The 17,941-nt window shown below is 37.1% G+C and overlaps 1 protein-coding gene across 11 annotated transcripts in view; it reads right to left on the bottom strand.

Annotated features, from left to right (window-relative positions):
* sanbr (SANT and BTB domain regulator of CSR) overlaps positions 1 to 17,941 on the bottom strand; it is a 73,314-nt gene that overhangs the window by 33,691 nt on the left and 21,682 nt on the right. For 10 of the 11 annotated variants that reach the window (XM_073051067.1, XM_073051068.1, XM_073051074.1 and 7 more), the window contains 5 exons: positions 15,723 to 15,781; positions 12,256 to 12,416; positions 9,979 to 10,065; positions 9,773 to 9,883; positions 9,365 to 9,488 (listed from right to left, as the gene is read on the bottom strand). In XM_073051067.1, coding sequence (XP_072907168.1) covers positions 9,365 to 9,488; positions 9,773 to 9,883; positions 9,979 to 10,065; positions 12,256 to 12,416; positions 15,723 to 15,781 — 542 coding nt within the window. The remainder of the gene's footprint in view (positions 1 to 9,364; positions 9,489 to 9,772; positions 9,884 to 9,978; positions 10,066 to 12,255; positions 12,417 to 15,722; positions 15,782 to 17,941) is intronic. The other variant, XM_073051075.1, reaches the window with a different exon arrangement.

Genomic DNA, 17,941 nt, shown 5'->3' with positions numbered 1-17,941 from the left:
ACCCATTACAAGTGTTTGAATAACAATTTGAAGTTAAGAAGCTATTTTCCCCTAAAAGTTTGCATTTTAATTGCCAGAAATTGATAGTATAGGTAAATACAAAGGAGGTTGTCTAAGATTACAACAAGATCTAGATAAACTGGAAAAGTGGGCAAAGGAATGACAGATTAATTTAATGCAGACAAGCGCAAAGTGAATGGCAGGGCCCTGAAGTGTTGTAAAACTGAGAGACCTAGAAGTACAAGTCAATTAAGTGGCAAGACAGTTAGACAGGGTGGTGAAGTAAACTTGCCTTTATATAATCAGGCCATCACATAGAAAAGTTAGGCCACGTGACAGTGGTTCAAGATGTTGGTGACACCACTCTAAATATACTAAGTACAGTTCTGGTCATTGCTATAAGAAGGGTAACATTAAACTAGAGAGGGTGCCAAAGGATTCACAAGGAAATTCCTGGGACTGGAGGGCTTGAGCTTATAAGAGAAGAATGGATAAGTTGGGACTACTTCCTCTGAGCAAAGAATACCTAAGGGTGACCTTAAAATTATGAGGGGCATAGATGAGATAGATAGTAACAATCTTTTTCCCCAGAATAGGCAAGTCTAAAACTGGAGGGAAGAGGTAAGAGGGGAAAGATTTAAATGGAACTCAAGGGCAAGTTTATCTATACAGGTTGATTGGTATGTGGAATGAGCTACCAGAAGAAGTTACAGAGGCGGGTACAATTACAACACTTACATTTGGACAGATGCACGGATAGGAAAGATTTAGAGAGGTATTGGCCAAATGCAGGGAGGTGGGACTTGCTCAGATAGGTGCCTTGGTTGATACTGATGAATTGGGCTGAGAAGCCTGTATCTATGTAGTAATGCTCTATAACTGCTCTGAAAACAGTTCTGAGATCTGTGTGCAAAACGGGATTTTCCCCCGCCATAAAAGCCACAAATACTTTAAAAAAATAAATTGAAGAGCATACAGACAGTTCCCAAGGTATCTACGGTTTCTGTTCCAAGAACTGTCCATAAGCAAGTCAGAAATGTCAATTTTCTAAAACTACATCATTCATATTACTCTACATAAACTTGTTAATAATAGTTTATTTCTTCAAATATTCACTTTAACACTACCCATAATTAAACTAATGGAATATATACTGTATCCAGTCTCTAATGAATACCTCAAAATATTAATACTATCTTTAAAATTATTTTTAAAAATGTATGGGAGAATAGAATAAAGTCAGATTTCCGGAAGTCAGATAGTCCCTTTATATTACTTTTTTAAGGACAATGCACAGCCAATTATCCCACAGAGCCAGTGTCACCTTGCTGTTAGACAGTGTCTGTTCTATACCTGCAATTCTGTCCTGTCTTCACGTCATACAGGTCCTTTGGCCTATTGTGCTCATGCTAATTTTCTTGCTCATCAACACTACATTAGGATTTCTATTCTTCATCTATGAAATGTCTGTTGAGTGCTTCCAAAAGTTAATAATTTTATCTAATTGCACTTCTTCTGACAGCATGTTCCAGATACTAACCACTCTTTCCTCACTTTAAACCTCCATCCTCTCAGGTTAAACGTGTGGCCTCTTGCCTTTGTTAGCCCCTGCCATGGGAAAGGAGATTTTGATTATCCTGTGCTTCTTATAATCTTACATACTTTTGAGACATCAACCTTCGACCTCTTTCACTCAGGGAAAACAAGCCCAGTCTTTCTAGACTCTCCCCATAACTAATGTACTCCAAATCAAGGAGACATCTTGATGAATCTCATCTGCACACGCTCAAAGTTCAAAGTAAAATTTATTATCAGAGTCAATATATATGTCACCACATACAACTCTAAGATTCTTTTTCATCTGGACATATCCAACAAATCTATAGAACAGAACTGTAAACAGGATCAAAGAAAGAGCAAGAGCATAGAAGAGCAACAAACTATACACATTTTGCAACTATATACACTTTGTTTTTGGGGTTCTTTGTTTTGTGGCTGCCTCTTAGGAGACGAATCTCAATGTTGTATAATGAATCAGAATCAGGTTTATTATCACTGGCATGTGACGTGAAATTTGTTAACTTATGTATACATACTTTGATAATAAATGTAATATGAACTTTGGGAACATCTCAACAGATGAGTGTAATTATTTTCTTTTCTTCAAGAGGCTGATGGTTGAGGGATAGTAATGGTTCTTGAACCTAGTGGTATGAGTCCTGAGGTACTTGTACTTTCTACCTGATGGCAGCAGCGAGAAAAGACCAGTCTGGATGGTAAAGATCTTTAATGATAGATGCTGCTTTTCTACGACAGCGCTTCATGGAGATATGCTCAATGATTGGGAGGGCTTTGCCTAGTACAGTCATATTCTTCCTACAATGCTTATAGTGTGCTAGAAAGAACTGCTCACAATACTCCAAGTGAGGCCTAACCAGCATTTTGTAAGGTTCCAACATCCCAATTAGTATATTTTATACCCTGTCCAATTAAGACTAGTACACTGAAATGCCTCATCCACCGTCTAATCTACTTCTGTTAGCATTTTCAGGGAACTCTGGACATGAAGCCCTTTTGCATAATATGTCCTACCTCTTTTTAACTTCCCAAAATGCATTACCTTGCACTTCGGAATAAATTCTATTCTACCAACGCTCTACATAACTTTTTATTTGATCTTTATCTTTCTTCAGCCTTAGACAACCTTTCCCAGTGCTACCGCACCAGCCACCAATCCCAGTTTTACACCACCAATCACTGATCCCAGTGTTATATCACTAGTCACTGATCCCAGTGCTACACTACTAGTCACAGACTTCATCCTTCCAACACTACTCTCTGCCTCTTATCATCAAACCACTCTTGGATTTCAGGTGCCTGCACCTTCTGGACTAGCCTACCATGTAACATCTTGTCAAATGCCTGGCTAAACTCCATACAGATAACACCTACAGCCCTGATTTCATCTATCTCCTCAAAACTATCTCAATCAAACTAGTGAGACAGGATTTCCCACTTGCATAGCAATGCTGGTCATCACAAACCAGTCTCTTTCCAAATTAACACAGATCTTGTTGCTTAGAATATTCTACAGTAGTGGTCGCCAACCAGTCGATCGTAATCGACCAGTCGATCTTTTAGACTTTCCCAGTAGATCCCGAAAAAAAAAAGAAAAATAAATACACAAATACATTATGCCTGATAAACCTTTTGATGCAAAAGCAAATTTTACCCCTAGAGTACATATGTGAGTCATATGTAATAATTCCTACTTTGAAAAAGGACCGCTCGACAACTTCATGTCCAAAGGAACAATTTTATCTGGGACGGCAAAACCAATATTTAACATACAGAGGTTTTCACCGAATTGTGGTGCATGGTGGAAGGGCTATACACACATGCGCACCGGGCAGAAAGAACGGAAGAAAAACCCCGCAACCCCGGAATCAACCTCTCTTTACAAACAGCTTTCCATAGCGGGAGTATTGCAATATTACCATCATCCTAATTGGTATTAACTTACCTTTATAATGCTCACATTACAACACTTCTCCCCCTTAAATTCCAACATTCCCCAAATGCAAAGCAACAAAAAAGTGGCGCCATTAGCTTGTGTACCTCTGAAATTTATACTAGTGTCTCAGTAACAGTTTACCAATACAAAACACCTGAAAAACTTGGCAGATTCAACATTCAGTCTAACAAAGGAAACTGTCCATTCAAGTATTCAGTCTGTCAGGTGGTTTGCAAGGGCGATGTGCTGCAATGATTTGTTGACTTTCTGCCTGAGATAAAGAAACAAGGAACACGAGGAACTGTCAGATGATGCGTGGCTACTGGATTTAGGGTTTCTGACAGACCTAATGGCTAAATTAAACACACTTAACAACGAGCTCATGGGAAAAGACTAACACCTGCCTCACATGGTAAGTGCAGTAAATGTGTTTAAGGCCAAGCTCGGTGTTTGAATTTCAAATTTAAAGAATGGGAGGCTGACATACTTTCCCAACTTGGAGAAAATATTACAGGCCATCAAGGAAAAAAAGCACTTTTTGCCCTGAGAAGTACTGTGCTTACCTAGACAAACTGGCAATAGAGTTCAATCAGCGTTTTGGGGAGTTAAATGCTATGAAAGATATTGCTGCATTTATTTCAAACCCATTTCTGCAGATCGATATAGAACGGATAGCAGCCAAGTTCCAGCAAATATTTGGTGTGCCAAGTGATACTGAAATGGAAGTAATTAATTTGCAAAATGACATCAAGCTTAAAGCAAGATCAAGGGACGGTGACTTTTGGGAGCTTGTCAGCAGGGAGAAGTTTCCTCATCTCACCACGTGTGCACTAAAAGTCAGTGCCTACTTTGGGTCAAATTCTCTGTGTGAAATTGCATTTTCACAGATGAAAATTATTAAATCTAAGCACAGGAGCTGTCTGACAGACACCTCACAGACCGTCTCAGACTGTCTGTCTGTAGTTATGAGCCAAATTTGAGGGAACTAGCAGAAAGTATTCAGCCCCAGTCATCACACTGAGAGCAACAGTCAATTTTTATTCATTTATTTTTTGTATTGAAATAAAATTAAATAACAAAACTTAGAATTAAAGGTGTTGTAATGTGAGCATTATAAAAATAAGTGATACTAATTAGGATAATGGTAATACTGTATAGCAATACTCCCGCTACAGAAAACTGTTTGTAAAGAGAGGTCGTTTCCGGGGTTGCGGAGTTTTTCTTAGTACATTGATCTTGCCTTTCACTAAGGCCGAGGTAGGGGATCTTGGGCTTAAAAAGGTTGGCGACCACTATTCTACAGTAACTTTCTACCACTGATAAAAGCTCATCAGGGTGCAATTACCTGCCTTATTCCAGTTACCCTTTTTAAATAAAGGAAGGGTATCCTTTGGTCTTCTGGTCCCTTGCCTGAAGCGAATGAAAATACAGAAATCTCCATCAGGGTGCTAGCTATTTCCTTCCATATTATTCATACGTAATGGTGGATAAATCTTCAGGGTTGAGATCTGAAACTGATCTATTCATTATTACATTTTCAAAACATTTAATGCCTCCGCCTTCTCAATAGCAACAAGTTCCAGACAATTTACTACACTCCACATCCTCAGTGAACACAAATGAGAAGTATTCATTTAAAATCTTGCCCACTTCCCCTAGCATTTGGATTACCCCTATTTCATTAAGGGGACGCATTCTTTCCTTAGCTATTTACAAATTCACTTGGCATTCTCCTCAATCTTCCCTGTCAAGGATCATTTCTGACCTGTTTTTAGCTTCATAATTTCCTTCTTATGCACTTGCCTATACCCTCTATATTCCTCAAAGGACTCACTTGATTACAGTTGTCCATACCTGTTTCTTTTTTTCCTGATCAAACCTTAAATAACCTTGGTTATTCTAAGTTCCTTAATCTTGCCATCTTTTCCTTACACACTTACCAAAATGTTAAATCTGAACTCCTGCCGACTCTTGTTAGATAATAATTTACTCATTGGTGTGTGCTCGCAATATACTTAAACCAGGTCTTCTCTCATGCTATCAAAATCAGATACTCCCAATTTAGGAGCTATTCTTTAAGAAAAACATCAACCTTTTTCATAACTACCTTGAAATGTACATTATTATCGCCATTGGTTTCAAAGTGTTCACTCACTGACTCTTCCACCACCTGCCTGGTTTCATTTCCTAAGATGAGAACAAGTATAGTCCCTGCTCTACAGTGACCAAATACATATCATTTGCAAAAACATTCTTGGCTACACTTAAATTCTACCTCATCTAATCCCCTCACACTAAGAAAATTACAGACAAGTGTGGTCAGCTGCTGACCACAAACTTTTCTGCTGTTACTATCCTTTGAGAAGCCATTTCCACCAGCAATTTAAGTATTTTAGAACTATTTTAATAGCAAATATTTAGGTAGTAGCTTCCAATTTTTAAGATTGATTTTATTTTAACCTGTTTGAGAGGGAATATCCACAGAGGACTTCTGTGCTACTTGCCTGTCTTAACTGACCTTTGTGATCAATACCCATGCCCTCTCTTTCATTACCTGCAGCATGACAAACTTGTTAAACCATATTTACATTTTCAACAGCCACATGCTTTAACTTTGAAATACAAACCCCATTTCCAGAAAAGTTGGGATATATGTAACAAAAATCTGTGATATGTTAATTCACGTGAACCTTTATTTAACTGACAAAAGTACAAAGAAAAGATTTTCAATAGTTTTACTGACCAACTTACCGGTAATTGTATTTTGTAAATATACGCAAATTTAGAATTTGATGGCTGCAACACACTCAACAAAAGTTGGGACAGAGGCATGTTTACCATTGTGTTATATCACCTTTCCTTTTAATAGCACTTTTTAATCATTTTGGAACTGAGGATACTAATTGTAGTAGATTTGCAATTGGAAATTTTGTCCATTTTTGCTTGATATAAGACTTCAGCTGCTCAACAGTCCGTGGTCTCCGTTGTCTGATTCTCCTCTTCATGATGCGCCATACATTTGCAATAGGAGATAGATCTGGACTGGCAGCAGGCCAGTCAAGCACACGCACTCTGTGTCTACAAAGCCATGCTGTTGTAGCCCGTGCAGAATGTGGTCTGGCATTGTCCTGCTGAAATAAGCATGGACGTCCCGGGAAGAGACGTCGCCTTGATGGCAACATATGTCTCTCTAAAATCCTAATAATGCCTCAGAGTCAATGGTACCTTCACATACATGCAACTCACCCATGCCGTGGGCACTGATGCACCCCCATACCATCACAGATGCTGGCTTTTGCACCTTTTGCTGATAATAATCAGGATGGTCGTTTTCATCTTTGGCACGGAGAACTCGACGCCCGTTTTTTCCGAAAACTAGCTGAAATGTGGAGTCATCTGACCACAGCACACGGTTCCACAGTCTTTCGGTCCATCTGAGATAAGCTCGGGCCCAGAGAACTTGCCGGCGTTTCTGCATAGAGTTGATGTATGGCTTCCTCCTTGCATAATACAGTTTCAAGTTGCATTTCTGGATGCAGTGACGGACTGTGTTAAGTGACAATGGTTTTCCGAAGTACTCCCGAGCCCAGGTGGCTATAATTGTCACAGTACAATGACGGTTTCTTAGGCAGTGCTGCCTGAGGGCTCGAAGATCACGCGCATTCAACAGTGGTTTCTGACCTTGCCCTTTACGCACTGAGATGTCTCTGAATTCTCTGAATTTTTTCACAATATTATGTACTGTAGATGTTGAAAGACCTAAATTCTCTGCAATCTTGCATTGGGAAATGTTCCTTTTGAACTCACTAACAATTCTCTCACGAGTTTTGGCACAAGGGGGTGAGCCACGACCCATCCTTGCTTGCAAAGACTGAGCCTTTGATGGACGCTACTTTTATATCCAGTCATGATATCTCACCTGCTACCAATTAGCCTGCTTAATGTGGAGTCTTCCAAACCAGTGTTACTTGAATATTCTGTGCACTTTTCAATCTTATTTTAACTTTGTCCCAACTTTTGTTGAGTGTGTTGCAGCCATCAAATTCTAAATTTGTGTATATTTACAAAATACAATTAAGTTGGTCCGTAAAACTATTGAAAATCTTTTCTTTGTACTTTAGTCAGTTAAATAAAGGTTCACGTGAATTAACATATCACAGATTTTTGTTTTTATTGCATTTTGGAAAATATCCCAACTTTTCTGGAAATGGGGTTTGTATAAACTTCAATATCACCAAACCAATTCTAAGAAGGGTTATGTCCCCACCCTGTCAACTGGAACACTATTAATTAGAAACAAGATAGCTACCTACTCCAAGTACATTTGTAATAATGTTCATTCACAGAATGGTTACAGCATTGGAGGGGAGCAACTTGGCACAATAAGTCTTTCATACAGGCAAAGCAAATACAATCACAGCCACTCGTTCATTGTCTTCCACAGCCTTTTTTATCTACCAATTCCTTATTAAGTATCACTATAGGGGTTCACCACCCCTGCTCCACAGGACAATCTAAAATCTAACTACTCACTGCAAAAAAGACTGTCAAATCTTTGCTTTTGTAATTCTATTTCCTAAATTCTATTTTGTCAAGAATTAATTTCTTCTCCATTTAACTTGGCTAGATTCTTCACAGATTTAGTTATCTTTATCAAATCACATTGTAAATCCCTCTATTCTAAGAAGAACCATCCAAATTCTCTCAACTATCCATGTCAGTCATCACTGGAAACATTATAATGCAATTTCCAGGCACCCTCATTAACTCTTCAACTTTTTTCTTACGTATGATACCCAGAATTGGACACAGAACTCCAGTTGTGGCCAAATCAGTGCTTTAACAAGATTTATCATGACATTCTTGCTGTGGTATTCCATTGTCTCGTTGTAGGATCCTGTATATTTTTTTAAATCAATTTTTCAAACTGCCCTGCCACCTTCCACAATTTTTGTACATCTCCAGATCTCTATCTTCCCAGAACCTTTTCACCTTTTAGTTTATGTTCTCTCTTCTCATTGCTTCTACTTCACATTTTTCTGTATTAAATTTTACTTGCACATCCACCTCTTGGAAGTTATGAGCCATCTGTAAATTAGGACATTATATCTGTATGTCCAAGTCCAAGATATTAATTTAAGTAAAGTACCGTTCCTGGGAAAATCCACTGAACTCTTTCCTCCAGTCTGAAAATAAATAGCTCACTATTACTCTGAGCCCTATAACTTGGCCAAATTTCTTTCTTTACTGCCTGTTCCCCTTTTTTTGGAGGAGGGGGCAGGCTTCAGTCATAATGACAAAACCTTCTGTGCAACACTTAATTAGATACAATTGAAAGACCATATACCTGTATATCTCATCGACCAGGGACCCTTCATCAACTCTGTTGTTCTTCAAAAAAATTTGAATTTGCCCTTATTGTTTCCATGCTAGCTTTCCTCATTCAATACCCTGGTTTTCAATGCCCTCATCATTATTTTCAAAAGTTTCCCCGTAAATAAAGTGAAGGTAGCTGGCCTATGATGTGTTTTTTGCACCATTTTTGTTTGAACAAATGGATAACATCTTCAATTCCCCAATCCATGAGCACCAGCCCTACAGCTACAGATGTTGGAAGAAGGTAGGCAATACCTTGATAATTCCCCTATGCTACCCACAGCACCCAGCTAATCATTCACATTGGTTAACTGACCCATTTTTAGTACAGCTAGCCCTTCATTACAGTTCTTTTCTGTTGAATAAATTGACTAAAACCAGTTTATATAATAGATTTAAAATATAACTTGTTGCAAGTGGCACTTATAACATTCTTTTTACAATTCAGCATCAAAAGTAAAAATGAAAGCTTACTTTTTTACATCTTGTACAGGGTAACCAATTTACAGTTCCCCATAAACGCCAATACACGTCTTGCCAAGATTTCAGGTCTTCATAGAGACTATTAAGATACTCGTGCACTTCCCAGTTTTTGTCCCTAAAAATTGCAAATGCTCAGGTTAACTTTACTCTTATTATTACATTGGGAAAAATCAGCAAAAAAAAAGTAACCAACCATAAAAAAAATACAGCAATTTCAAAAACCAGGAAGAATGTTAGATCAGTTACAAGTTTGCATCAATTTCTTTTGGTTAGATGTTGCAGGAATAAATGAGATGTGCAGGCTAACAGCATCAAAGGCAGCAACCAGAAGCCTCAACACTTCATTTTTACGGATAAACCCTGCTGCAAGCTCAAGCATTTGTATAATTCAGAAGTTACCTATTGTGCAAGTATATTATATTTCCATGCAGATCAATATTTATTTTCACAGGCAAACAAGGAAGCATTTTCTCAGTTTCTTTGGTAAGAAGTTTCTTACACAAACTACATCTGAAAAAGACATGAACACCATATGACATCTTCAGTAGTCAGGAGTAACAGTTCAAACAATTTCTCAAAATCATTTGAAAATTTTCAAGAAATACCTGTACAGAGTATGGGCACTCCCTGGAGAATCTGGGTCCTTGTACTCTGGATCAAATAGCCTCTCAATCTTCTTACAAAATATTTTGCTTTTTAATAGAATAATATTATAAATTAAACCACAAAGTATTTAAATTGTATTTTAAAAATGATTACATTTCTCTCAACTATTTTTCCCTCCATATTAAAAATAATTCATTTGAAGCTTATGCACTGATGACTCTGCTTACAACATCATTACACAAGAACAGAAGAAAACAGGAGTGGTGGTAGACCACCAGGCCCCTCAAGCTGTGTTGGCATCCAACATAATCATGGTTCATCTTTGATAGTTCCCCACAGCCCTCAAATATTTATCTAGCTCCACCTTGTATTTTAGTAATTAATTAGCCTCCACCATTCTCTGGGGCAGAGTGCTCCACTACCCACTCAGAGAGAAAAAAAATGAAATTAGCATAAAGCATTAAGCACTCCAAGTAGTACAAATCCACAAGTATAATGAAGTCCCAAAAATATAAATTGTTCTCACTAACGCTCTACCTCAGAGCTGGACAAAATAATCAAATTTGTGGCAATTAATGCTGAATTATGAGGTTTTAAGAATGTACACCCACTACTCAGGATGGGAGTTAGATAATCATTTAAGAGAGTAGCAAGTCATTTATAGTCTTTTCTAAACTGTGTAAGATAAACTAGTGATGAGCTGCCCCGATCTGCTGTCACCCATATGGTGTAGGAACTCCTACAATTCTGAGTCAGAGTGTTCCAAGAATTTCTTACGGTGATAATAAACAAATCAGAAATATATTTCCCAGAAAAGATAATTTGCAAATCACAGAGTAAAATTGTAGATAGTGGTACTCCACTGAATTTCATATATTTTTAGTTGAATACCTTGGCTTTATTACTATTTTTAAATTAAAGCCAATCACAGTAAAACTCTAGAATAGAATTTAGATTCTCCAGATCATCAGAAGCTTTTCTATTAAAGCACCAACAGACTTTAAGTTCACTTTTTAAAAATATGTTACACACTAACATTTCCAGGTAATGTAGGAAAAAGAACCATGGAACGTGGAAAGTGTGATAATCTGCTGGTGAACCAGATATCAAACCACTGAGAGAGCAGACCGTCATTTTTACTATACGTTCTTCTTACCCTAGATGTTAATTATCTTAATAAAACAAAATAATTTTTCCTCATAATGGAAATATTCTGATCTAGGATGGTCCAGAACATGCTATAAGCCAGCTTTGTTAATAATCTTTAGTTCAGTATCAGTCAATAAGTGTTTATAAATTCCAATATGTTTCCAACTTTCAAGTTACTACAGATAAGACTGCTACTGTGATTTCTTTTCTCACATATTCAACGTGCAGTTTCAGCTTCCATTACAGAATAAACTTGGTAATGCAGAAGGATTGAGCAAAACAAAACAAAGAACAAAAAAAAAACATACATAGCTATACAGGTGTTCCGCTGCTTTACGAATGTTCGCTTTACACCACTTCACTTTTACAAAAGACCTACATTGGTAACCTGTTTTCACATTACAAACAGGATTTTCGCTTTTATAAAAATTTATCCCATATAAATTAATGGTTCTTCGCTTTACGCCATTTTGGCTTAAGAAAGGTTTAATAGGAACGCTCTACCTTTGTAAAGGTGTCCTCCCCCCCCCCCCCCACCATAATAGCAACTGTTAGAGAAATAAAACTAACCTCAAGAGAAGGAACATGTCCTAATGTAGCATTTTGACCTTTCATAATAGCTAATCTAAACTAAGCTGTACTGATTCTATTTAATGCACATTAAAACCAAAGGACAAATATTTAAAAATATGCCATCAGAATTATTTATTGAAACAAAGACTATTGTTACCAGCAATAAAAACCTGATATTCTTTTATCTGATGTTTGCTGAATATGAAAGTAATAATATGTGTAACTTACCCTGAAAACACTGAGGAGAAAAAGTACAATTGAAGAATGGCACAGACTAGGACCAAGAGGTTGGGAATTAGCAAAGGCCAAGATCTGAACACACATCAAGTTATCATGCTGCAAGTCTGTTTTACATTTTAGTTGTGATGCGCTTTAATTGATTTTGACCACATTGGTGCATTGTTTATGTAAGGCAAAACATACTTTATCCACAAAGGGAGGGGAAAAATGTTACCATCCAACTCACAGACTTTACTCAAAGATCTAATGTAACCGCATATTGTGTTTCAGCTAATAATATTTTCAGATAACTATAATTTTACATTTAAGGTTACCTTTTAAATTTATCTTTTCTGTCCTTTACTTCATCAGCTTCATTATGTGTGAAGAGGTCAATAATACGTGTAGCTAGGGTGCCATTGATGCAGTTCATATTACAAGGAGTAGCTACAATGGCACTCATATTTTTATGACAGTACTGTATGCACTCTTCCACCTAAAGCAACAAAGGACAAATATAGAAAATGCACAATATAATAATCATCAGGATGAATCATGCAGCATCCATCTCTTTACCCTAAGCTTATTTATCTACTTGCTTCAGTTGAATGAGAAGCAACAGAACTTTGCAAACTCCAGCACTTCACAACATTAGATGACTAACATCAACACCACATTTAAAAAGACTATCATTAAAGCAATATGAATTATTTTGGAGTATATATTTTGCAATTAAGTCTTTATTTCTGCTCTTTGTCATATTAGAAACCACCCATTACCATGTACCGAGCACAAAACAAAGAGGAGAAAAGGCTGATGAACTTTCTCCATGGTAGTCCATGATTAACCAGCAAAATTTTCAAGTGCAGTCACAAGACGTTTATAATTTGGTACCTATAATCTTAAGTGAGATTTAAGTTACTTCAGCTTCAACTCAGAGATCATTTATGTCAGCTGAAGTTATAGTTTCAAGTTGAATATTTGCATATAAAAACAAGTTAGGGCCATATCACCTAGGAACCAACACAAATAAAGTGAAAAGATGATAGTCAATTTACTTTATAAAGGTCATGCCATTGCAGCTAGATGGTTAGTTAGATGTTATCTAACTATTTATTGATTTATTTAGAGATACAGTACAGAATAGGCCCTTCCAGCCCACCAAGCCACATTGCCCAGCAACCCACCAATTTAACCCCTAGCCTAATCACAGAACAATTTATAATGACCAATTAACCGGTACACCTTTGGACTGTAGGAGAAAACTGCCACACCCAGAGGAAATTCGCACAAACTTTCTCACAGAGGACACCCGAATTGGACTCCGACACCTCGAGCTGTAATAGCGTCACACTAACCACTATGCTGCTGTGGTGCCCATGGTACTGCACAAATACTGCATGAATTATTCTTATCTTCATAATATAACAAATACAGCTACTATTTCAATGTGATTTAAAACTGCATTAGAGCTACAGAACTGTTATTAAAAAGTTTGTTTTTAAATTTGCTAACAATCATAATTGAACATAATAGTCAATTTAAAGTCAATTTTGAGTTTGAGGTTAATTCCTGGGATGTCTGGACTGTCTTACGCACAGAGGTTAGAGAGACTGGGCTTGTACACGCTGGAATTAAGGAGATTGAGAGGGGATCTGATTGAAACATATAAGATTATTAAGGGATTGGACAAGATAGAGGCAGGAAATATGTTCCAGATGCTGGGAGAGTCCAGTACCAGAGGGCATGGTTTGAGAATAAGGGGTAGGTCATTTAGGACAGAGTTAAGGAAAAACTTCTTTTCCCAGAGAGTTGTGGGGGTCTGGAATGCACTGCCTCGGAAGGTAGTGGAGGCCAATTCTCTGGATGCTTTCAAGAAGGAGCTAGATAGGTATCTTATGGATAGGGGAATCAAGGGATATGGGGACAAGGCAGGAACGGGGTATTGATAGTAATTGATCAGCCATGATCTCAAAATGGCGGTGCAGGCTCGAAGGGCCGAATGGTCTACTCGTGCACCTATTGTCTATTGTCTATAAAGTTGGAATATTATCTATTCTTCGTTAGTGTAGTATATACTCTCAGTGGCCACTTTATTAGGTATACCTGTTGAGTAATGCAAATGTCTAATCAGCTAATAATATAGTGGCAACTCAATTCATAAAAGCATGTAGACATGGTCAAGAGATTCAGTTGTTCCTCAGGCAAAACATCAGAAAAGGAAAGAAATATGATCTCATTCGATTGTTGGAGCCAGGCAAGGCTGTGTGAGTATTTCAGAAACTGCAGATCTCCTGGGATTTTCTTGCACAACAGTCTCTGGAGTTTACAGAGAATGATGCAAAAAAAAACCACAAAATAAAACATCCAGTGAGCAATAGTTCTATGGGTAAAAATGTTTTGTTAATGACAGAGGTCAAAGTAGAATAACCAGACTGGTTCAAGCCGACAGGAAAGCAACAGTAACTCAATAACCAAGCATTACAACAGTGGTGTGCAGAAAGACAACTCCAAATGCTCAACGATTCGATCCTTGAAGTGGTTGGGCTACAGCACCAGAAGACCACACCTGGTTCTACTCCTGTACCTAATACAGTGGCCACTGAGTGCATGTATTTATACCTGTGATTAAAACCAGTATTTCATATACCATAGCAATGTCATTTATGAAGCCAATATAAACCTGAAAACAGTTGCAGATGCTAGAAATTGACCGCAAGCATTAAGTATACTTTTCTCTCCAGATTCAATGATGTGTTGAATACTCACAGTATTCTCTGCTCCTACTGTAGGGCAACAACTGACTATGTTTCAGAGACTTGTAAAGAAAGCTTTGCACAATCTATCATGTTTCTTTCAGAATATCCCAAAATGTTTTAAGGTCAATTGATAACTTTTAAAGTATGGCAAGTGATTTATTTTGAAAAATATGGCAGGCACTGTGCATACAAGAAGTATCCACAAGTAACAATGTGTTATGACTAGATGGTACGTTTTTTCAGTAATATTGCAAAATGAATAAATTATTGCCCACAAAACTGGAATTAATCCTCCTGATTTTTGAAATATTGCCATGTGATCTTTTACATCCACTTGGGGGAACATTATTTTACTGTTCTACATTTGAGTGCAAGCCTTTAGCCTTCAACTTTGTGGCTGAGAATTATCGAGATTACCAATTGTGCTACAGTTGACAATGTTGATGTGATGTTGCTGGAAAACTGTCATATGGATTTCGTACCTATGAGCAGTATAACTAACGTCTTACTTCTGTACTGTCCTTAACAGAGACCAGACTGCCTGTAAAGGCACTATTCAAAAATGTACTGATAATGTAAATATCCACAGCATTTAAGCCTAGTATACATATTATAAAGTTGGAGTTATCAACCACAGATACTGCTCCTTTTATTTTAAATCATATGATTGAATATTTAAAATAAGTGCACGTGAGTAATCTCGTAAATGGATGCAGAATGCTTTATGACACTATTTCAAAGAAGTATTTATCCTAAATCAATATAACTAAGAATAGATCATCTACTCATTGTTTTTGATGGCTTATCTCGCTCAAATTGACTGCTGAATTTCCTATATTATCTCAATAACCAACTCAAACCACTTTGTAAATGGTAAAGTGCAAATGGATCTGCTTTCAACAGATGTGAAAGGCACTGAGTACGTGCAAACTTTTTCTTTTACTATGTATGACTCTGCAAAATAAGAGGATAAGAAAGAAAGACAGATTTTGGCAAATCAGATAATATTTGTCACATTAGCAATTAATTAAAAATGTACTTACCAGGGAATCCATTTTCAAAAATTCAGATGAAATGAGAATTGAGATAACATTACTAGGCTCTAAAAGAAACGGAAAACAGAATTTCCATAAATGTCACAAATTGTAACCATAAGTTTCATAAACATAAGATGACACGTAAATAGATCATTTGGAATTGTTATAATCAATTCTAGCAATAATTAATGCTATCAATTTTCAGAACAATAAAATGCTAGTTTCTTATTTTCCAAGGCCCATAAAATGCTTTATGTGTCTGAATCAAAAATCTGTAGCAGGTTTATTGCTGCATTATTATAATTCATTGTATGAGAGTAATCAGACCTATTTTATAAAAAGTTGCAAACAAGATTAAGTCTGCAGATGCTGGAAATCTGAGTAACACACACAAAATGCTGGAGGAACTCAGCAGGCCAGGCAGCATCTATGGAAAAAAGTACAGTTGACGTACTTTTTCTCTTAACAAAAAGAAAATCGGAGGGAACTTTTAGTTTCTATTTCCTCCATAAAGAGCACCACATATTAACTATTAAAAACTTAGCTAAAATACCTTCCTCAACAGTAAAATACATGTGCCTTTAATAGATCTATATAATGATATAATTTTCTTGTCTCCATATTGTAACAGTGATATTACAGGGTCTCAAAATTGTATTATTAGGTTATCAGCAAGGATAGTTAAATAAAATGATTGTGTCAGTTCCTTCTTACTGACACTAAAATTTATACAAAAGCAACAGCCTGAGCATTCAAGACTTACAGCGTGTTACAATAATAAGAAACCAAATCTCCACATTGCAGTGAAGCAACATTTATGGCTTAATTCAAGTTATTGAATTATTTGAATCACTTAGCACAAACGACTTTGAGTAATCAGATGAAGACAGCATTCTGAAGTATTTCATGGGGATTTATATTTGGCCTTCTCTTGTACTTAATCAGCTGGTCATGGGAGAATTAAACAGAATAAAAATATGGATCAACAAGTCAATGATGATACCACAAAATGTGGAAGCAGCAAATGGAATGGTGCACAGTATGCCAAAATTACTTGAATTTGCCCATAAACATACATTATTAATGTTAAAATGTGGAGCAATCAAAGAAAACAGACATTATAAACAAAGTATTTAAACCAAATTGAATGCAAAAGACAAGCAAAACAAAATGTTAAATTCTAACATTGATAATATATCCAAGTTTTATTTTACCCTTCACAAATAATTCTCCATCAACACTAACTCACTCAAGTACATCTATACCAAATACTAATACCACATTTTGATCCTATGACGACAAGCTGTGTCAGTCTGATACACCATTTGAAGAAAAATATGAAAAGATGGAGGATAGCAAACCATAATTTGGTAATTACTTCAAGGGGCATAGAAATTGGACCTACACCTCACCCATAAAACCATATCCTGCCATCACATTACAAAGATAGGAACACAGTGAGTAGCTTTAGGCAAGAAATTAAATTTAATACATATATTTCTACGTGGGAAATGTCTTTTCGACAAAGATCTACTCCTATGTTTGAAAATTAAATTATGAACAATTTTCTGTTCCTATTTTTTAAGTTACTATACTTAATGATGGAAACACGAGGAAATCTGCAGATGCTGGAAATTCAAGCAACACACCCAAAATGCTGGTGGAACACAGCAGGCCAGGCAGCATCTATAGGAAGAAGTACAGTTGACGTTTTGGGCCGAGACCCTTCGTCAGGACTAACTGAAAGAAGAGATAGTAAGAGATTTGAAAGTGGGAAGGGGAGGGGGAAATTCGAAATGATAGGAGAAGACAGGAGGGGAAAGGATAAAGCTAAGAGCTGGAAAGTTGATTGGCAAAAGGGATACACAGCTGGAGAGAGAGAGGATCATGGGACGGGAGGCCTAGGGAGAACAAAAGGGGGAGGGGATCACCAGAGGGAGATGGAGCAGGCAAGGAGTGATTGTGAGACGGACAGAGAGAAAAAAAAGGGAAAAATAATGAATAAATAAGGGATGGGGTAAGAAGGGGAGGAGGGGCATTAACAGAAGTTAGAGAAATCAATGTTCATGCCATCAGGTTGGAGGCTACCTAGACGGAATATAATGCGTTGTTCCTCCAACCTGAATGTGGCTTCATCTTGACAGTAGAGGAGGCCATGGGTTGACATATCAGAATGGGAATGGGATGTGGAATTAAAATGTGTGGCCACTGGGAGATCCTGCTCT

Source organism: Hemitrygon akajei, chromosome 7, assembly GCF_048418815.1.
Source record: "Hemitrygon akajei chromosome 7, sHemAka1.3, whole genome shotgun sequence".
NCBI classification, from domain to species: domain Eukaryota; kingdom Metazoa; phylum Chordata; class Chondrichthyes; order Myliobatiformes; family Dasyatidae; genus Hemitrygon; species Hemitrygon akajei.
This window is presented reverse-complemented; position numbering and strand designations above follow the sequence as displayed.